Consider the following 22,955-nt stretch of genomic DNA (forward strand, 5'->3'; position numbering starts at 1 on the left):
TAAATATTTGTAATAGTACTGTTCAAATTCTTCAATGAGAAATGTATTGGGGCTGACATGAACCTTGGTAGGAAGAGGGAAGAGTGTGAGAAGTGTAGACTATCAGTGGCACACCCTTTGATCTAGGAAGTCAGACCTTTAGTCAGTTATAAAGGATGTGGAACCCAATAAGACCCTCACAGTATATTTGAGCATTTTCCTTAAATGAGGTGAAAGGAACAATTATTTCACATGAATTTTTTTTAAAGTCCAAGGCCAAGGAAACATGAGTTATAATGTTCTAGAAAACCAGGAGGTACTCCAAGGGAGGTTCGATTCTTTGCTCTGCTGTGTCTAAACAGCCATTGATCCAAGAAATGTCTGCTTTTCTTCTAAAGATTGGATTTAACTGTGTGGTCAGTGATTATGTGAGTAACTGACAGTGGAACTCCTAGACTGTCTCCAGGTTGATTTGTACAGAAAAGGTCCAATCCACTCAAACCCTAGAGATCCCTCGATTTCAGAAAAGAAAATGGGCAAAATTGTTGTCTCTTGAGATAATGTGCACTCCAAGTCTTATTTTTCTGTAACAGTTCCTAGACTTCACCATGAGGCCACTGGCTAGAAAGGCCTTTCTGCCCACTGCAGTGCTTAGAAAATAAACACTTGGATTCCTTATCTCCGTGCTTGTTGGCATTCAGAATGATCCCTCGTTCTTATGTGTCCTCTCCTAAAAATTAAAAGCTCATCTCCTGGTCAGAGTGAAGGATTGAGTCTACTGGAAAGGAGAGGGAAGGGCCAGGGAAGCTTCATGGCATAAAGCTTGAGCTAGACCTCCGACATAGTGGCCGTGGGGCAGGGCTTCTCAGTGCTTACCGAGCTGTCCCTGCCAAGGAAGAGCAGGTGGTCAGGAGCCTGCAGGGCTGTGTGTGGCACCGCAGGGGGTGAGGTTGGAAAGATAACACTTGGCCATGGGCCGCCTGGGCCTGACTCTAAGCTGCTGGGGCTTTATACCCAGGGATAACATGAACCGAGGTTCTTAGTACAGAGTGAGCTCTCCAGGGACCCTAGCCGCGACTGTTAAAATGGCCCAGGTGAGCGATAACAATTCCAGTCGAAAGTAGTGAAAAGTGAACACAGAGGGAAGGAAGAGCACCTGAGAAGTGGAAGCTGCTTGATGACCAAGAGGCCCGTGGGGCTGGAGATATTGGCACAATGCCCGGGGTGGCTGCCGAGCTCTTATCTCCAGGTCCTGAGTCCCTTTCACCAGCAAAGAATAAAAAAGTAAGACAAGGCTTGCTCTTTGTGCTGCTAGACCTGGCTAACCAAGGAAGCATTATCATGTCATCAGTTTAACCTTCCGTGGCTCACGGTGACTCTTTGCTGGGTGTTATCCTACCATAGAAACAATACACAGCTCCCGTGAAGAGCTGAATTCAGTCATTTAGGATATGACTTGGTTTTCTCTGTCTTGTCAACACTAAAGGAGCAATCTCATTTGTGTAAAATTGAGTTTCTTTTGCTGTTACGTTGTTTTGTTTTTGAAACAGGGTCTCCTATAGCCCTGGCTGCTCTTGAACCTGCTATTCAGCCCTTGGCTGGCCTTGAACCCTTCATCCTCCTGCCTCCACTTCTCAAGAGCTTTTGTGTGCTGATTTAGAGACACACAACTGCCAGGAAACTGAACTATCAGAAATATTCTTTGATTTTTTTAAGTTTCTGGAAGCATAGTGGAAGTTCCCAGTAAAGGACTTGTAAAGCTATCATGCCGTCCATGGCATGGGTCTGGAACCTGACTGGGGCGGTGAGGGAATGAAAGAAGGACAGACACAGACACGTGGACAGAAAAGCTGGGCTTGGGTGGAGTGGCACCAAGTCCTGCAGCAATCTGGAACCTCGGTGTGTTTACTGTGCAACAAACACCAAGGTGTCTGCAGAGGAGTGGTCTCAGGCAGTAAGCACCCAGGAGGAGGCGGCTGAACTTGCTAGTTTTTGCACACACTGGTCAATCATTTGTAAACAGTCAAACTTGTACCAGACAAAGGCCTCCCCCGTCCCGAGCTGTGCACGCGTCAGACAGCATGCATGGACTCAGGGCTTCCTCAGCTTCCTCCGGGAAGCACTCTGGGTACTTAGAGACTGTGCCCTTGGCTTTCTCAGGAATGGAAGCAAGACACTTTACACATGTTTGTAGGAATTTAGAAATTGTGCCATTTCTGAGATGAAGTGATGTGCTTTGTAATTATTTGTGCTCCTTTGCATCCGGATTTCTTAGAGCAGCATTCTTGAAACAAGAATTTTGTGCACTTCCTCCAGAATCAGGAAGACAAGAAACAAGACTGTTTGCAGAAACTAGTCAATGGCAGGCACAGGGACAGGGTAGGTCCCGTCATATTTCCGAGTGTTAACAGCAACTTACCTGTGGTTCTGACCCCTGAAGTAGTATTCTATTTCAAGAGAGAAAATGATATGTTGAGGTTTATTACCTTTACTCCATAAATTGTAGATTTGTGATCTAAATGAAGTCTCTAAATCATTCCTAAACTAAATATCCAGCTTTTTAAGCTCATGTCCCCTTGTCTTCCATATTCCTACACTTATTTATCTTTTGGGGATACCTGTTTGGTTTGGGTGACTAATAAGTTGATTTTGTTGTTTTTTTTTAATTCCTCAGTGTAGCGCTGTCGAGGGCTCAGTGGGTAGAGTACTGGCTGTGCGAACTTGAGGAGCTGGTTCTTATGCCCACACCCACATGAAAAGGGTGTGGCGGCACAGACATGAAATCCCAGCACTGGGAGGCAGACAGGAGAGGAGACCCCTGGGGGTTCTCTGGTCAGCCAGGCTGGCCTAACCACTGAGTTCCAGGTTCAGTCAGAGGTAGAGAGCTGCTGAGGGTGACACTGAATGTCAATATCTGACCTCCATACATGCCCATGCTCGCACACCTGCATCCATGTGCATAGATACATATGTCACATGCAGAATGACATTCACATGCACAGAAGTTTAGGGGCCAGGTGGGGGGGGCACACATCTGAAATGTCAGCTGCTTGGGAGTCTGAGGCAAGGTGATAAAACCTAGATTATTCCTTACTGCCTTCCAGTTCCCTGGCTCAAAACCAGATAAATGGTAAGTTACCCTGTTACCAGGAATCGTCTAGCTCTCTATTGCCCTCTGATAGGGAATCCATCATTGAGAACAGATGCATAGATGGTTGGTTAATTGTATTAAACACACGAACAAGCAAAAACATTTGCTTAACTACAAGTTTGAAGTTACTTATTTATTTTGAGCAGGGTCTTATTGTAGCCCTGGCTGGCTTGGGAGGAATTACATGTTTTAGGACATGTTGAGAAATGAAGCTCTGCTCCTTTGACTTAGGGTTGCCATAGAGACCATGTGTGATGACAGAGCATGCAAAGGCTGACGATGCAGAACCAGGGGTCCCTCCAGCAGGCGCCTTGGCCTTGCTGGTCAGATGTGCAGCATCTGTACTAGCAAGGGAGAGAGGATTGTAGGAAAACCAGCAAGCGTAGGACTTCAGACCAGGAGTGTGTGTTTGTCTGTTGGTTTGTTACTACTGTTGTGCATCCCTCGAGGCAAGGTTTAGTCCTTGGGGCCTTGCTCTCCAAGACCTCGTAATCACAGTGAAGGTTACAGTGAACTGAAGATATCAGAGGTTCCTCTGAAGCAAGTGTGGGCTGCTGGTTTGTCCAAGGGTAATCCTGTCTTCTTAGAAACTAGAGTGTGGACTTCAAACCCAGGCAGCAGTTACTGCTGATGGCATTTCCCGAAAGATAGTATAGGTGCAGGTTTGGAGTAAGGGTTTTGTGTCCAGTGGGAATGTACTGCTGGGTGGATCATCTCAAGGTGAGAGAGAAGGGCTTGTCATCTAGGGACTGTTAGACATGCTGATGCCAAGATCTCCCTGTTAGCATGAAGTACGTCTACCCATCCATGTTTCCTGTATGCAAGCATCATAGCCAGGGAATCACATAGGTTTTAATAAAAAAAAGTACAGTGTGTATTTTACAGGAGGAGCACAAGGAGGTCAGAAGGAGGCATAGCCACTGTGTGCCATAGCCACCGTGTGCCATAGCCACCGTGTGCCATAGACACCGTGTGCCATAGACACCGTGTGCCATAGACACTCGTATGCCATAGACACCCGTGTGCCATCATCAACTGTGTGCCATAGACACTCGTGTGCCATACACACCGTGTGCCATAGACAACCATGTGCCATAGACACCATGTGCCATCATCAACTGTGTGCCATAGACACCTGTGTGCCATAGATACCTATGTGCCATCATCAACTGTGTGCCATCACCATAATTTTTAATACAAAAATACACATAAACATGCAAAAGAAAATAAAAAAATTGATTATCTCTAGGTAATGAAATTCAAGTGATTTCTATATTTTTCCTACTTCTTTACACCTTTAATGTAGTCAACAAAGGGTGTAGTCTTCTAATCCAGAAATCACTTTTTTAAAGGTTTTTTTTTTTATTTCTTTTATTCTTATTTTATGTATATTGGTATTTTACCTACATGTATGGCTGTGTGAGGGTGCCAGACCCCCTGGAACCAGAGTTACAGACAGTTGTGAGCTGCCATGTGGGTGCTGGGAACTGAACCTGGGTCCTCTGGAAGAACAGCCAATGCTCTAAACCTCTTGAGACGTCTCTCCGGCCCCTAAAGGTTTTTGATTTGTTTTTTTGTTTGTTTGTTTTTTAAATGTGTTTGTGAGTGTAGTTGCCCATGGAGCTCAAAAGAGGATGTCACTTCTATAGTTGGAGATACAGACAACCATGAACCACCTTATGTGGGGCCTGGGAACAGAACTCAGTTCCTCTGCAAGAGCAATACCTGCTTCTTAACTCCAAGCGTCTCTCTAGCCGGGAAAATGACTTTCCCCTACAAAATACTTTTGAAAACCTGGGCACTTGTTGACCCATTCATCTCACTTCTACCCCAGTACTTCCTGTGAGAGGAGTTTCACGTGTGTGTGAGCACGTGAAGCAGAAGCATCACTTTTTTTTTTTCATTTTCCAATATATTTTTCAATTCTTATTTTATGTGTGTGAGTATTTTGCCTGCATGTATGTCTGTGCACCTCATAGGTACGTGCTAATGGAGGCCGGAAGACAACATCGGATCCCTTAGACCTAGAATTATGGATAGTTGTGAGCCACCATGTGAGCGCTGGGAATAAACCTAGGTCCTCTAGAGGAGTACCCAGTGTTCTTAACCACTGAATCATATCTCCATCTTTGAATTTGCACTATTTATTTTTCACATTTCTGTTAAAAGTCACAGTGTTATGCTTGCTGACTGCCACGCCCATGAGCATGTGAGTGCCATCCTGCATGCCAAGTACACAGTGACCCCAGGTGTCCAGACCTAGGTGCATTCAGCACAGCATCTCCTTTATTCCCTTACATTCCTTTAGCTTTTTGGGGGGGTGGAGAGGCAGCAGCTTGTATAGCTCAGGCCAGCTTCAAAGTTGCTGTGTAGCAGGTGGAAGTCTTTGCTCTCTCGGTCCCCCGCCCCCACCTCTTCATCCTAAATGCTGGGATCACAGAAGAAGGCCTCTGTACAGGGTTTACTGCTCTCCTGAATGCTCAGAACATAAATTCTGGGGGCCGGAATGTGGCTCAGTGGATGAGGTGCTTGTGTTGTGCGTTCATGTTTCCAGAGCACGTTCAGTCTGGGTGCGGCAGTGCAGTAGTGCATCCAACCTGTGCTGGCAGCGCCTGCCGGGACAGGAGGATGGATGCCTGCTGCTCACTGGCAGTCGTTCTAGAGAAGCAGAACTCTGGGCTCAGTAAGAGTCAGCGTCTCAAAAAAGAAGGTAGAAAGCGATAGAGGACATCGCCCTGCATCCCCCCCCCACACACACACAGGCGCACACACACACACACACACACACACACACACACACACAGCCCTTTTGCAATCAGCCCTTGGGGAGACTTTTGGCACATTTGTTGCCAGTGGCAGTTAGTCTTAGATTTATAGTGTCAGGTTCTCAGTCGTGATTATGTGTGCACAAGGCAGTCTTTGTGAACTCCATGCAAGGCCAGGGGCAAAGTACTCTGGACAAGGTTCACCTTTTCTTGTTGCTCTGCTGGGAGAGCAGTGAGTGTGTCAGGCCACCCTCCTCGGTAAGTTTTACCCTCCTAGCCTCTGGACTCGGTAAATCCCTAAGTCTGGGTAAGAAATACTAGATTTTACTTGTGTTACAGTCCCCCGGTCGCCATCCGAGATTGCTCTAGGCGGGCTGGAGGCCTCTGTATCAGCACTGTTGTGGGGGGAGATCAGAATTGGCCCTCTCTGAGTGCCTTCCTCCTCCTCCCGGAGGTTACTCCCAGTCTTGCTTCTGTGGTTCTTTGCAGAGGCTTACAGTTTTACTCTCCGGTGGACAGAGGTTCTCTGTTAACCTTTAATTTAGGCCTTAAGAAAAATAGACTGTTTGAGTTGTTTTTGTTTAGTTGTTTGGTTTTGTGACAGTGTCTGGCCATGGGCCCCCAGGCTGGTCTTACCCTCCTGCCTCCACCTACCAAGTCGCAGGGTTTATAGTGTGTTCGTGTACCATGATGCCTGCTCCCCTTGTGCTTTAAAAAATATGTAATCATTGTGTATGTGTCTCTCTGTCTGTGTGAGTGTATGTAATGTGTCTGGGCATGCACAGGACAGAAGAGGACATCAGCTTCCTGGGAGAAGGGATTAGAGACATTTGGAGGCACCAGGCTTGTTACATGAATGTTGGGATCTGATCTCCGGTCTTCTTTGGTGCTCTTAACCACGAAGCCATCTCCCTCACCCCACCCCCACCCTTTGTGCCTTTGTAATGAATGGAAGAGCCCCCACGAACTCTTCATTGATTGTCAGCTTCAGCATCACAAATAAATGAAGTCATTCGTTCTCATCTCTGAAATATAAAATCATTGCAGATTTTTCTTTCTTTCTTTTTTTCTTTTTCTTTTTCTTTTTTTTTTTTTTTAAAGGGCATCATATCTTACTATAGGTGGTTGTGAGCCACAATGTGGTTGCTGGGAATTGAACTCAGGACCTTTGGAAGAGCAGCCAGTGCTCTTAACCTCTGAGCCATCTCTTCAGCCCCCATTTCAGATTTTCCTAACAGTGATAGTGGTTACATGAAATTCAGTTTTATCCAAATTGCTGGAGTCCCAAGCCTGGGTATCAAGTTCTGGCTGGGAAGAGAGCACTCGCTGTGCATGCCCACCATGCCTCTGCTTTCAGCTTCGTTGCTTTCTTGCTTTTTGACAGGATGGCGTTGGTTTGTGTTTTTGTGATGCTGAGAAATCAAACCAAGGGTCCCATGCATGCATCAGCAGGCACTCAACCACTGAGCTGCATCTCTAGCAGAGAGCTTTTCTCTTGTGGTTTCTCTAGCCCCTGCCAGTTGCTATGACCACCAGGAAGTGTTGGGGAATCTCTGTGTTGCCCAGGGTTAACTTTGAGTTCGGCATCCTCCTGTCTCAGCATTCTGAATAGCTTTCAGGGGAGTAATCCTTTATAATTTTTGTTGTTTTGCGTGTGTATGTTTGTGTGAAGTGTGTGTGTGCGCACGCACGCGTAAAGTGTATGTATGTACACGGTATTTGTAGGTACATGTGTCCACATAAAGAGGCCCGAGGTTGACCTCAGGTGTCTTCCACTATCTCTTCTCCACTTTACTGTTTGAGAGACAAGTTCTCGCACTGATTGGCTGGACTGGCTGGCCAGCAGGCTCCACCCCAGAACTGCGGTTACAGATATGGATAACCACGAGTCTTTGGGGTTCTACACTGAGATCCTCACCCTTGCACACCAGGTATTTTGCGCAGTGAACCATCTCCTCAGCCTCCAGTTTTTGTTGGTTACTGTTCTAGAGAAAAAAGAGGATTCTTTGAGCTAGAAACATTTATGTAGATAAGTGAAACTGTTCCTAAGCAATTGTTTACTTTTCAGCGTACTTAAATATCCCCAAAATACAAGTTTCTGTATCATTATGTTCAAAGTAATGGAATTTTAAAAAATGAAATGTTTAGTGTTATTATACATGTATATTTTCATTGAAACTATTTTGCTAAAGTCACAATATACAAAAATATATGAAATAAAAGGTAATACATCTTACTTAAAATTCTATCTAGACGCTCTTTTTGAACATGCATGCCCAGTGTTCACATACATCTTCACAGTGTTACACATCTGTGGTCATCTCCTGTATTACCTCTATGTTTTCCCTGCAGGATCTTAGGCCTGTAATTCCAGCTGCCCAGAAGGCTTGAAGCAGGATGATCAAAGGTTCAGAGCCTACAGAGTGGGTTTGAGGACAGCCTTTGCAATTTAAATTACAAAATTTTAGGTGGGGATACAGCCAGATGTAAAACTCTTGCCTAGCATGTGCAGGGCCCTGCTTCGTCCCCAGGATGGCTGATGAGAAGTTACTGACAACTCGACCACTCCTTTAGTGTCTTTAGTAGAGTGTATTGCCATAGTTTCTTTGGTCATTGCTATATTGCAGACAGTTGAGTTCTTAGTTTTCTAATGTAGTTTGGGTGTCTATTGGTACACCTTAAACATTTTGCCAGTTTTCGTTTTAGAAGTAAAATATCTGAGACAGCCAGTAATGCTGTAAATATATGTAAAAATACCCTATCATGGTGCTTTAAACATTTAAACCTTATTTTGAACTGAGCATGGCAGTATATTCCTTGTAATCCCAACACTGGGGAGGTTGAGACTGGAGGATCACAAGTTACAGGCCCTGCAGATAGACAAACAGACAGGTAGGTAGGTAGGTAGGTAGATAGATAGATAGATAGATAGATAGATAGATAGATAGATAGATAGATAAAGATAGATAGATGAGACAGAGTCTTAAGTAGCCCAGACTGACCTCAAACTCACTCTGTAGTGGGGCATGTCTTTACATCATACATACATACACAATGATAAATAATAACTGACTTTTAAGTAATCTAGTGTTTGGAAGAGTAGTGGTCACGTGTTTGATCTCAGTCATGTGGTACTACATAGGCTATGAGAACTCTAGGTTTCCTTCTGGGTCAGTCTTTTTTTGTTGTTGTTCTTGTTGTTTTGTTTTTTTGAGACAGGGTCTCTCTGTATAGCTTTGGAGCCTGTCCTAGAACTCACCTTATGGCCCAGGCTGGCCTCGAACTCACAGAGATCCATCTGTCTCTGCTCCCGAGTGCTGGGATTAAAGTCGTGCACCACCACTGCCTGGCCTGGGTCAGTCTTAGAGATGGGAATTAAGCTGTTTAGCCAAAGCTGCTTCAGAAGCTTCCTGGCCATGCTTTAACATCTGGTGCAGTTATGAATCTATATAGCAAATACTTTTTTGTTTTGTTTTGTTTTTTTAAGATTGAGACTCTGTAGTCAGGAACTAGCTCTATAGACCAGGTTGGTCTCGAACTCAGAGATCCGCCTGCCTCTGCCTCCCAAGTGCTGCCACCACTCCTGGCCTATAGCAAATTCTTAAGCCAGGCCTGTCTATGCTGTTAGCTAGCAGGTCATTTGAGATTGCTTTCTGTCGCTGTAAAAAGCACCAACTCCGCCAGGTGGCAGTGGTGATGCACAGCTGTAATCCCAGCACTTGGGAGGCAGAGGCAAGCAGATCTCTGTGAGTTCAAGGCCAGCCTGGTCTTCTGAGTGAGATCCAGGACAGCCAGGGCTGTTACACAGAGAAACCCTATCTAGAAAAACACCAACCCCAACCAACTCTGGATAAGAAAAGGTCTATTACATTGTACATAATGGAGGGATGTCAAGGCGGTATGTATGGCTGAAGTGAGAACCTAGAGAAAATTGCTGGAGGTTCCCTCTTTCCAGGTTATGCCAGCTCAGTGCTTCTCAACCTGTAAGTGAGGACACCCTTGTGGGTTGAATGACCCTTTCACAGGGGTCGCATGTCAGATAGCTTGCGTATCAGGTATTTATTTTACGATTCATAACAATAGAAATATTACAGTCATGAGGTAGCAACAAAAATCACTTTATGGTTGAGATCACCACAACACAGGAACTGTATTAGAGGGTTGCAGCCGGCAGCGGCGTTAGGAAGGTTGAGGAGCACTTCCCTAGGTTGTGTCAAGTTGACAAACTAACCAGCCGACAGGCATTGCGACTGCTCTTGTCTCTAGTTTATAAATACGCGATTTATTGCTACTTCCTGTTAATATGGTTGTTCAGAGCAGGAAAAGCATGCTTGAGGTAAAAATATACTCTTTTGAAAAATCGAGTGTTAGGAAAGAAGCAGGTGTGGTCTGCCCACCCCTTGAGTTAATGTATTAAATACTGTTGTAACTGGAGAGGCAGAAGCAGGTGGATCTCTTGAGTTTGAGACCAGCCTGGTCTACAGAGTGAGACCCTGTCCCCAAAACAAAACAGAAATATTTTATAAAACTTAGAGTTTGAGTTATAAAAGAATAGCATGTCCGTTCTTTTCTGGGGAGGTGGAGTGCTTGCTAGCCACACCCCCAACCCACTGTCTGTTCTGCAGTAAATTCCGGGGACACCCGAGGAAAGAGAAGTGAACGTGAGACAGTTCTTGACCTCTGTGAGAGGAGACTCTTCTCGGTGGGGTGCATTACTCACATACCTTTCTTGAAAAAGAAAACAGACCCGAGCATGATGGTGTATTTCTGAAATCCCACCTACCCCATAATCCCAGCACTCAAAAAACTGAGGCAGAAGGATTGTTCTGAGTTCAAAGCCAGCTTGTGTGGTGGTATTGTGTTCCCCAAAATATTGTGTACCCTAATAAACTTATCTGGGGTCAGAGAACAGAAAAGCCACTAGATACTTAGGATAGGCAGTGGTAGCACACGCCTTTAATCCTAGCATTCCAGAGGCAGAAATCCATCTGGGATCTCTGTGAGTTCAAGGCCACATTGGAAACAGCCAGGCATGGTGACTCATGCCTTTAATCTCAGGGAGTGGTGGTAGAAGGCAGAAAGGTATATAAGGCGTGAGGACCAGGAACTAGAAGCATTTGGCTGGTTAAGCTTTCAGGCTTTCGAGCAGCAGTTCAGCTGAGACCCATTCTGGATGAGGACTCAGAGGCCTCCAGTCTGAGGAAACAGGATCAGCTGAGAAGTTGGCCAGGTGAGGTTAGCTGTGGCTTGTTCTGTCTCTCTGATCTTCCAGTGTTCACCCCCAATAACTGGCCTCAGGTTTGATTTTATTAATAAGACCTTCTAAGATTCCTGCTACAAGCTTGAGTTACAGAGAGTGTTCTAGGCCAGCCTGGGACAGGCTATGAGTGTGGTCCTGTAGAGATGGGGGTAGGGAGGGGATCAAAAACTGTGCTCCACATAGGGCAAACCGAAGGAGACATCAGCGAGACCCTTGGTAGACACTGTACTTTCCAGATTCTCTGCACAAGTCTTGGAAGAGCTTTGTTTTTGTCTTACTAAGGAGAGATTCTGTTTTATTAGGTGACCAGGTTTAGTGAATGAAAGGTAAGATGGGATGTGCGTCCTGTTGACTGGCGAGATGCCACAGTGAATTTGTAGAACAGTAATGTGAATAGATGGTTGAATTCCGTTGACTGGCGAGATGCCACAGTCAATCTGTAGAACAGTAATGTGGATAGATGGTTGAAAGCATGTTTGTATGAACGGTGACCTTCCATGGCATACAGTGGCAGCACATAACACAGTCAAAGGATTATAACTAGAACAACGTACTCAACTGTGTCTACACATAGGATGTTTAGGTACCAGCTCACTGTGACGATGGAAGCATCCTTTTTCCTATGTGAGACACTTTCTAAGGGGTATTTGCACATACAAAGCCACAGCTTTAAAAAAACAGTCTCTGGGAACTGGAGAAGTGGCTCAGGGGTGAAGAGCATTTGCTGCTCTTCCAGAGGACCTGAATTTGGTTCCCAGCACTCACATTTGGCCACTTGAGTTACAACCACCTATAAATGCAGTTCCGGGGACTCTGGCGCCCTCTTCAGGCTTCTCTGGGCACCAGCACATGTGCAGTCTACACACAGAAACACACGTACACATAAAAAAACAATCTTTAGAAAGAAAACAAACTCCTGGAAGCCTGAAGTGTTTTTCATAAATGTTCCTGAACTCATGTGGTGATAACCTCGCATGCCTTGCATTTGCTTGAGGCTATATTAGACTTCATTATTTAATCTGAATACCCATTCATGCCCTGCAGAGACATTAACGTTTGTGGTTGTGGGGTGCTGCCCACACCTTCCTAATTCTGCATGGTGAAGTCACTTTAGTGACTTTTAGGTGGTTTATTTTATGTGTCTTTAGAATAGCATCTTTTGTCTTTGTTCTGTGGGCAAGATCTGGTTAGAAATTATGTGTAGATTTTTTTTATTATTTTAAGAAAAGTCAATTATTTTCGTCATGAGATTTGCCCTAAGTCTAAAAAAAAATTCCACATGCTTTCAGCTTTACTGAAGTGATCGAATAAGTGCCAAATGGTATTAATGTGGCATACATTAGATTTCAGAGTCTGATATGGTTTTCAACAGAAGAAAATCTGTGTTGCTTGTTTGTGAAGTGAGCGTACTTGTTTCTTCGCATTGAAAACCATGAAGTCGCCGGGCAGTGGTGGCACACGCCTTTAATCCCAGCACTCGGGAGGCAGAGCCAGGCGGATCTCTGTGAATTCGAGGCCAGCCTGGTCTACAAAGAGAGTTCCAGGAAAGGCGCAAAGCTACACAAAGAAACCCTGTCTTGAAAAACCAAAAAAAAAAAAAAAAAAAGAAAAAGAAAAAGAAAACCGTGAAGTGACCAACCTTAGCTTTGAAACATTCCGTAATCACAACGACACCTCTGCCTCCTTGGTCACAGTCCGGGCCCCTTTCACTGCTAACCTCTGTGTTAAATGACAGAGCCCCAGGCCGCCTCCCTCTCCTTACCCCTTGTGAAGTCTATTTTTAATAGCACTTTCCTTTCTTGGCTTGCATGACATTTTTCTTTCTTTTCCTTTCTTTTTGCCGTTTGCAAAGACTCTTGGGAGGATTTGACAGATTTGGTGGAGCAAGTGCGTGATGATACAGAAGGTGCGTGCCACACCAGCATCTTTCAGCTTCTCCTTTCTGTTTCCTTTTCCTTTGCTCCTTTCCTTTTTTTATTTTCTAACCACCTATTGATTGTCTTCCATAAGAAGGAGTGTCCGATTCGGGTTTTGTGTGCCATGGCGATCACTGAGAAGTCCCTGTGCTTGCCTGCAGGTAGTACAGCACTCTGTGTATTTACAGTGCTCCTTAGGGTAGTTGTCAACACTTTTAAAAGGGACATTATTTTTTTAAGATAAAAAGGGTAACATTGTAAGATTACATCAGAATTTTCTATGACTTATTTTTAAATTTGCTTTTATATTTGTGAATTTCACAGCAGTCAAAAGTAATAGCAATTTTTGAAAATATTAAAAGTCCAGCCCACTTTTTAGAGTATTGGATCTCTGGTGTCTTTGTTTCAGTGGTCTGCATCAAGATGATACAAATTATATGTCACTGCCTCTTGAATCTCTTTAGTTTTTTTCCTAATGACAGCTTTATTGAGATGAATTTCTCACACCAGGTAAAGATTACCCTTTTACAGTATACAGAGTGATTGTTAGTGCATTCACAAAGCTGTGTGTTTCCGTCACCACCATCCAATTCTATAATGTTTTCATCTCCCTAGAGAGGAACCCTTGTACCCATTATCAACCATTCCCCATTTCTTCTACCTCCCTGTCCATGCCAATCAATCCCCAGTGTCCTTTTCGTCTTTGTAGATTGCCTGTTCTGGACATTCCATAGAAACACTGTCGTGAAATACATGTCTGTTTGTAGCTTCTCTCACTTAGCATGTTTTCAAGGTTCGTCCATGTTATAGCCAGAAAACATTCTGTGGTATGAAATACCATATTTTGTCTATCCATTATGTGTGTGGGTAGATATTTGTCATGTTTGGGGCTAATTGTAAGGAATGTTTATGTGGAAACACACAATGGCTCCATAATGTTTCATATTGAGAAAATATCTTGAAGTAGAATTCTAGATAAAATGGTAATTCAACAATTTTTAACTTATTTTTTACTTTATGTGTTTGGATGTTTTACCTAGATCTATGTCTTTGCACTACAGGTGTACCTGGTGCACATGGGGTCCAGAAGAGGGCATCATGGGACAGTTGTAAGGCTCCATCCATATGGGTGCTAGGACTCTAAGGCAGGTCCTCTGGAAGAGCAGTCAGGGCTCCTTACCAATGAGCCGTGTCTCCAGCCCAGCCCCTAACATTTTTGAGAAATGTCGGACTTGTCCAAAGCACCTGCACCATTTACATTGCTGCTATCAGTGCCTAAGATTGTAATTTCTTTAGATCCTTCATTAGTACTTGCTAGTTCTCTGTTTTCTGTTTTTAAAAACTTATTATTAGTTTTGTGTCTGCATGCATATATGTGCAGTGTGTGTGTGTGTGTGTGTGTGTGTGTGTGTGTGTGTGTGTGTGTGGTGTCCACGGAAGCCAGAAGAGGGTGTCAGATCATCTGGAACTGGAGTTACAGATGGTTATGAGCTGCTGCTATGTGTGTGCTAATGTCTGAGCCGTCTTTCCAGCCCTCTTCCTTCCTTCCTTCTTTGTTTTGTTATTATTTATTTATTTATTTATTATTTTCTAAAGATTCATTTATTATTATGTATACAGTGTTCTGACTGCATGTCTGCCTGCACACTAGAAGAGGGCACCAGATCTCATAGAGATGGTTGTGAGCCACCGTGTGGTTGCTGGGAATTGAACTCAGGACCTCTGGAAGAGCATCAATGCTCTTAACCTTTGAGCCATCTCTCCAGTCCCTTATTTTTTATTTTTAAGACAGGGTTTTACTGTATATTTTTGGCTAGCCTGGAATTGTATATATAAACCAGGCTGGCCTTGAGTTTAAAAAGAGAGCTGACTGCCTCTTTCTCCTGAGTGCTGGAATAGGGCATGTGTCTTTTTACTTTCTTGATTATGTTTTTTGAAGCACAAATGTTTTTAATTATGTTGAAATAAAGCTCTCTTTTTTTTCTTTTGTTGCATGCTCTTTGGGTCTACTCTCATATATCTAAGAAAATATTGCCTATCCCAAGTTTACAGAATTTTGGATCTATGTTTTCTTTTTTTTTTAAAGATTTATTTATTTATTATGTATACCGCATGTCAGATCTCATTATAGATGGTTGTAGGCCACCATGTGGTTGCTGGGAATTGAACTCAGGACCTCTGGAAGAGCAGCCAGTGCTCTTAACCTCTGAACCATCTCTCCAGCCCGGATCTGTTTTCTATAATGAGTTTTATAGTTTTAGCTCTTGAATTTTGGTCTCTGGTCCTTTTCAATGAAAATATTAAAGTTGATTTGTGTGTGTGTGTGTGTGTGTGTGTGTGTGTGTGTGTGTGTGTGTGTGTGTGTGTGTACACGCACAAGTGCAGATGCCTGCAGAGGCCAGAGGGGTCAGATCCCCTGGAGCTGGAGTTGCAGGTGGTTGTGAGGTGCTTGCTGTGGGTGCTGGGAATCAAACTTGGGTCCTCTGCAAGAGCACTGTGCACTCTTAACACTGAAGCATCTCTCCAACCCTTTTCTTTTTCAGGATTATTTTGATTCATCTGTGTCCTTTGCATTCCTATAGGTATTTCAGGATAAGCTTGCCAATTCCTGTAAATAAGACAGCTGGATTTTTTGTTTTGTTTTGTTTTGGAGACAGAGTTTCTGTGTAGCTTTGTGCCTTTTCTGGATCTCGCTCCGTAGACCAGGCTGGCCTCAAATTCACAAAGATCTGCCTGCTCTGCCTTCCAAGTGCTGGGATTAAAGGCGTGCGCCACCACCGCCCAGCGACAGCTGGATTTTCATAGGGATTGCTTTGAATCTACATTAACTCAAGGAGTACTGCCATCTTAGTATAATTAAGTCTTTGAAATCCATTGACATTGGATTTCTGTTTATTTTGATGCTTTAAATTTTCGTTTTCACATTCTGTTTTCAGTACACAAAACTTGCACTTCTCTTGTCAATTTATTTCTAAGTGTTTTCTTTTTGGTACCATTGAAGTGAAGTCACTTGTGAGCTGTTCATTGCTAATTTGATCCCTTCTCATCTCTAAGGAATGTATTCCAGATACAGTTGATTCATGAAACTGTAGTAGTACTAAAGGCTGTATGCAATATGATTTTCTGTATATTTCTCAAGGAAAACATTCTGTTTACTAGGCAGGATGAGAGATTAACATTAGCTAATAAGAGATAACAATGTAACAATATAGCCTAGTAAGGTTGATTGGACATGAGCCTCACATACTTTGTGATACTGAAGCACAACCAGAGCGTATCTTTTCATTTCTTTTACAGCTGAGAATATTCATTTTCTCACAGAACAATTCACTGTCCAACAGACTGTCTCTTTGGCCTATCTAACTTTACAGCATCACTACTCTTGCATTTTCAGGCTATTAATAAATAATAGACACACTGTAATACTATAAGGCAGCTTCTGAGTGACTGACAGGCATATAGCTTATATTGCATAGTGTTGTTTGTTTTTTTCTCTTTGGGGGGCCACCACCCAGCTCCCAAATAAAGCACACATGGAAGCTTATTCTTAATTATGAATGCCCGGCCTTAGCTTGGCTTGTTTCTAGCCAGCTTTTCTTAATTTTAAATTATCCCTTCTACCTGTTGCCTCTGGGCTTATTCCTTTCCTTATTTCTGTAATTTCACTTTCACTCTTACTCCGTGGCTTGCTGTGTAGCTGGGTGACTGTCCTCTGATGTCCTCCTCCTTCTTTGGCTACTTCTTCCCTCCCCTAGTTCTCCTTCTATATCTTCTCTCTGCCTTCCAGCCCCACCTATCCTTTCTCTTGCCTTGCTATTGGCCAGTTCAGTTCTTTATTAGACCATCAGGTGCTTTAGACAAAGTAACACAGCTTCACAGAGTTTAATAAATGCAACATAAACAAAAGTAACACACCTTAAGATAATAGTCTATAACAGCATAGAGATGCCCGGACAAAGGGGTGATTCATTTCCATTGTGGGCAAGAAAGGAATACATTTCCACTACACTGCATAGAAAAGCATGCAATTTAAAACTTATTAGTCGTTTATTTCTGGAATTTTCCATTTAATATTTTTAGATCACTGTGAGTTGCAGAAAGCAATACGCCAGGGGAGAGACTGGTATACAATTAAGTCTTGTATTGATCTTGTATCCTGTAACCTTGCCAAGTGCACTTATTAGCTAATACTTGGTTTGTTTATGGATTCTTTAAATCTACAGTGTAGTCTCTGAAAATATAATTTTACCCCTTGCTTCTAATCTAGATGCCTCTTGTTTTTGTTATCCCTAATTGCCCTGACTCTCTTCTACGGCATTATTTAGAAATGGGAAAAGTGATCTTATGTATCTTGTTGCTGACCTTCAGCGATCTCTTCTACCCTTAGATACTGTATTAGATAGGAGTTTTTCCCAGTGCATTTTACCAGGTTAAAGGAATTCTCTTCTCAGCTGGCCAGCCGTGGTCACACCTTTAATCCCAGCACTGGGGAGGCAGAGGCAGGTGGATCTCTGTGCGTCTACAAAGCAAGTTCCGGGACAGCCAGAGCTGTTACACACAGAAACCCTGTCTTAAAAAAACAAACAAACGCCGGGCGGTGGTGGCGCACGCCTTTAATCCCAGCACTCGGGAGGCAGAGCCAGGCGGATCTCTGTGAGTTCAAGGCCAGCCTGGGCTACCAAGTGAGTTCCAGGAAAGGCGCAAAGCTACACAGAGAAACCCTGTCTCGAAAAACCAAAAAAAAAAAAAAAAAAAAAAAACAAACAACAACAAAAAAAAAAAAAAAGGAAGAAGAAATTCCCTTCTTTTCCCAGTTTGTCACATATAAATGTTTCTGGACATGTCAGCCATTTTGTCTGCGTCTACTGGAATCACAGCCTCTATTGACTTGGACTGCATTGCTTAACTTACGTATGTGGAACACACCTCGCCTTCTGGCATCCGTCCTCCTTGGCTGTATTAGTGATCTTCTCTGTATGTTGCCAGTGTTCGGTTGAGACCTTTTTTGTCTTTATTCATAAGGAATATTCCAGTGCAGGTCTCTCTCTTCTTCTTCTGTCCCAAGGAAATATTGGTGTGGTAGAGAAAGTTAGAATAGTTTGTGGAACATTGATATTAATTCTAAATGATTGATTATCTTCAACAGTAAGGTTATTTGTTTCTGGTCTTCTCTGTGTGGGACTTAGTTTATGCTTTGTTACTAACTCAGTGTCTTTGCTTGTTACATCTTTACTCGTGTTTTTCTGTTTCTTGTTAGTTCTAATTGGTGTGCATTTTTCTAGGAAATCACCCACATACAGTTTTCCTTTACAGTTTCGCTTGTTGCGGTGGTGGCTCACACCTTTGATCCCAGCACTCAGAAGGCAGAAGCAGGTAGATCTCTGTGCGTTCAAGGCCCACCTGGTCTACAGAGTGAGTTCTAGGACAGCCGAGGACACAGAGAAACCCTGTCTCAAAAACAATTTTAAAAACATGTCTTTTTCTGCTTGTTTCTGTAAGAACAGTGAGCCCAGTGTCTCGTCTTTCCTTTCTCTGGTTTCAGCCATTCGACTCTTCTGCTGGTCGATGGAAAAATGTTGGCTAATGTTTTTTCCCTGTTGTTGTTTTATGGGAAGAAGGGATTATGTGGGATTCCAGTGTGAGAAGGGATCAAGCTCCTCGGGGCAGGGCGTGTGGCACTGGAGCAGGAGGCAGTTGCTGTCACTTTACAGAGTAATGAAGCCTAGTGTTTTTGAGGCTGGGCATTGCCAGGGAGCCCAGGCTGACCTCGGGTCATGACCCTTTTGCCTCAGTCTCCTGGGTACTAGAATTGCAGACACAGGTCAGTATTTCTGGCTTTAATATTGTTATCAAAGATTCTGCTTTGAGTTTTGTGATTTTTCTGAAGTTTGGGGTTTTGTTTGTTTGTTTTTTCCCCACTATTTAGTTATTTCTTCTCCATTTAATTTCATTCATTCTGCTTTCTGGTGAGATACATCATTTATATTGATAGTATTAGATTATATATTCTATTATTGTGTTATTTGCCTTTGTGGAATCATGAAGTTTTGACACACTAGAGACAAGGATCTCCTAAGTCGGTGCCCCTTCCACTTGAATGTGTAAGCAGATTGCTGGAGTTTCACTTCCTGGTGCAAGTGCAGAACATGGTTCACTAGCACCACTAGGCCTAAGCTCTAAACCCCAACAGTTCCCTGTGATCTGATGCTGATGCAGGACCACAGAGTCCAAGGTATTTGGTGTCAGAGTAATTCGGGGGGTTTCTGAATGGGGACGTGGCCATTTCTCTATATTCGTGGATCTTTCTGAGCCACTCCGAAAAGAACCAGTGTCGCAGTGTGTCATGAGGATGGTTGCTATCAGTGTTTGTTGTTTTCACAGGGTAGAGACGTATAGAACTAGTCCAGCTCTCACTGTTGGCTCACTGCGGGGATGTGACCTCCAAGTGACAAGATCCCTTGCATAAAGTCAGATGTTCATTTACACAATAAATAGTTGATACCAAAGATTAAGAGTGGCTATAGACTTTCTAAAAGAGCCCAAGTTCAGCAGAGCCCATTTTGGATTATACGCTTAACAAGAAAAGATAGCAATAAATATGAATGAATTTACGATTAGATGCTCCTGACCGGCCGCTTTCACAGAGTGTGCCTCCTGACAGTGGTGCAGAAGTCAGTTTCCGCCTCACTCCGCCGCCGAGGAGAAATGCATGTGATAGCTGACATAGCGTGAGGAGGGAGTGCAGGGGACCTTAAATAATCGGGTTAGTGATGACGACCAACGCAAAGTTCGCATAAGTAAGTGTCTTCACGTTCCTTAGATGCTGTTTTATTACAAAGGCTTTTTTTAAAGAGCATTCAAATGTTTCTTTCACTATCAAGAACAACTCACAAGCCACACAATGGGAGGCAGAGGCAGGCGGATCTCTGTGAGTTTGAGGCCAGCCTGGGCTACAGAGTGAGTTCCAGGAAAGGTGCCAAAGCTACACAGAGAAACCCTGTCTCAAAAAACAAAAAACAAACGAACAAACAAAACAACAACAAATTAGTTCAGTTTAATAGAAATTAGGTTTATGTTAACATACTTCATAGTAATATAGCATTAAATATCTCTTATATTTTCTATAGGCATCCATAACCATTTCAAGGTTTTGTTGTATAGACTTCATTATGACATTTTCATGAATGTACATGATCCATTTTGATCATCTTTACACACACCTAATGCTAACATTCTTTCTTCCCCTGCTTCGTTGAGCCTACCTGAGCCTTGGAGGGGATATAGATGTCTCATTGCTGAATCCAGCAGCCACTTACAGCACTTTGACCAGTCATGAGTTTCTGCAGTTAACTACTGGCCACTGCAAAAAGAAGCTGCTCTAACAAAGCGGGCCCCTCGAATCTATGGGCATAAATGTATGTATAGGGCAGTTGCATGAGCACACTGTGTCTGCTCAGCAGAGCAGCAGCAGAGCAGCAGCAGCAGCAGCAGCCTCCCACTAGGGCTGCTACCTCTCCTGTGGCCTGTGACCACGTTTACAAATCCAGGTGTGAATCCCTGCTTCGGGAATGGGCTGCAAATCCAGTTAGCAAGTGGTTGGTTGCTCTTGTAATAAGTTACACTATTGCACAGGACAGCACGTCCTGCCTGGTGGTTGGTATTGTTGTATTCCTTTGTGCCCTATACAATGACATATAGCATCTTTAGTAAAAGGACCTTTTTATCTAGTTCTGGTGGACATCGAAGGACAGTGGCAATTGTTGGTATTATTTGGGGAGAGGTGCCTTGAAAATTTCAAACGTGTATACAATGAAATACAATTATCCCCCCCCCCCCAACAACTTTCCCTATATCCCTCCAAAACATTCCACCCTCAACGTTTTAGGTTTGGAGTCAGAGTTTCTTTGTGTAGTAGCCTTGGCTGTCCTGGAATTCTCTCTGTAGACCAGGCTGGCTTTGAACTCAGATATCTGCCTGCTTCTGCCTCCCCAGTGCCAGAATTAAAGGCATGCACCACCATGCCCAGCTCAACTTTTTTTTTTCAGACAGGGTCTCACTATGTGGTCTTCACTAGTCTAGAATTTACTATATAGACAAGAATGGCCTTAGACTCACAGAGATCTGCCTGCCTGTGCCTGCTGAGAACTAAGATGAAGGGTGTGTGCCACACCACGCCTAGGTCATTTCTGCCATTGTTACTATTTTTATGACCCTCTAAGAACAGTTAATGCTGCCCATACAAGTCGGTGTGGGACCATCCACTGGAACATGGGGATCCTACCAGTGGCCACATCTGCAGGAAAGAATCATTTCCCTCCATCCCCAAAGCAATTATCAACTGCCAGTAGCACCTCAATAAGGGATGGGAAGATCACCTGTCCCGTCTAGATGATAATTTCATCCAGCTTGATCCTGGTCTAGTCTTGTGCAGACAGTCAGCTGCTGTGAGGTCATGAGTCTAGCCACCACATCACGTTCAGAAGACAGTGTTCCCATCACCCTCTCTAGCCTCTGCTACTCACACTGCTTCCACTTCCTCTTCCCACACGTTCCCGAGCCTTGCTGGTGGTGCGTGGTGGTGTTCATTCATTTTTTTATTCATTTATCAAGGATCAGATTTCCTTGTGGCTTTCTACACATCACTGTTTGGGGTTAACCTCTCCCGCTGCTCCCTGTCCTCACCTCCCTGCACTCCCCCACTTAACCCTTTCCGCCTCCGATACCCCCTCCACTCTCATGTCCCAGGCACCCTGCTGCCCTCCCCCACCTACACAATTTCCCCTTTGATTCAGTAATCCCCTTTCTAGTTTCCTTAGGTTCTCACTCCACATAAATGCACATACATGGAAGTTAATAACCAAGATCTACATTTAAAAGAGAACATGTGTTTGTCTTTCTGAGCCCGAGTTCTTCCCTTAATATAGTATTTTCTAGTTCTATCCCTGTTCCTGCAGGTTTAATGACCTCATTTTTCTTTCTGTCTGAATAAAATTGCGTTGTGTCTGTGTACTACATTGTCATTGTCCTTCATGAGCTGGTGGACATCTAGACTGGCTCCATTTCCATGCCGTTGTAACTAGAGCAGCAGAGAACATACATCGATGTGCAGGTGTCTGCCCTAGACCAGTTGATCTATAATGAACAAAGAGAGCCAGCTACATCTGGGGCTAGAGAAGATGACTCAGCTGGCAAGAGCGGGGACTGCTCTGCCAGAGGACCCAGGTTCAATTCCCCGCACCCACGTGGCAGCCCACAAACCATCTGTAACTCCAGTTCTAGTGTGTCCCATGCCCTCTTCTGGCCTCGGTGGGCACCAGGCACACATGTGGTGCATAGACATATGCGCCTGCAGAACACCACATACATAAAAAAGAGATGTCTGAAGGTAGCCTTAAACATGTTAATGTGCAAGAAATAAGTAATGGTAATACAGACCAATTTTGACTTTCACAGTGGTAATACAGACCAGTTTTGACTTCCACGCAAAGTGTTTCTCAAGAATGTTAACCTAAGCTAGGTGCAAAGGCGTTTGTCCTTTATCTTGGCTGTTCAGGATGCTGAGGCATAAAGACTGAATTCAAGACTGGCCTGGACTACATAATGAGACGCTACCTCTAAAAGTTAGTTAATCCAGTAATTACAATACTACCTAGGAGAACACTACAACAAATCAGAATTTTTTTAGTTAGGGCTGTAGTCTGTTAGTCTTTAAAGTTAATGTAAATTAGTTTAAGATTTGGTCATTTTTGCTTTATTGACTTAACTATGAAGGAATATATAAATGAAAACACAGTGTGACAAAATGGCCTGTTTTGTCTCATTTATTTGAATTATGTAAGTGTGGTTTTAGCAGGACTTTGGTCTTCCTGAGCAGAGGCTAAGTG

At 43.6% G+C, this 22,955-nt stretch overlaps 1 protein-coding gene across 8 annotated transcripts in view; it reads left to right on the plus strand.

Annotated features, from left to right (window-relative positions):
• Rufy3 (RUN and FYVE domain containing 3) overlaps positions 1–22,955 on the plus strand; it is a 79,932-nt gene that overhangs the window by 17,610 nt on the left and 39,367 nt on the right. For 4 of the 8 annotated variants that reach the window (XM_052735322.1, XM_052735326.1, XM_052735324.1 and 1 more), the window contains exon 2: positions 13,008–13,061. The exons of the other annotated variants lie outside the window; for them this stretch is intronic. In XM_052735322.1, the coding sequence (XP_052591282.1) occupies positions 13,008–13,061 (54 nt within the window). The remainder of the gene's footprint in view (positions 1–13,007; positions 13,062–22,955) is intronic. 8 annotated transcript variants of the gene reach the window in all.

Source organism: Peromyscus californicus, unplaced genomic scaffold (assembly GCF_007827085.1).
Source record: "Peromyscus californicus insignis strain IS unplaced genomic scaffold, ASM782708v3 Scaffold_13__1_contigs__length_99412109, whole genome shotgun sequence".
NCBI classification, from domain to species: Eukaryota; Metazoa; Chordata; class Mammalia; order Rodentia; family Cricetidae; genus Peromyscus; species Peromyscus californicus.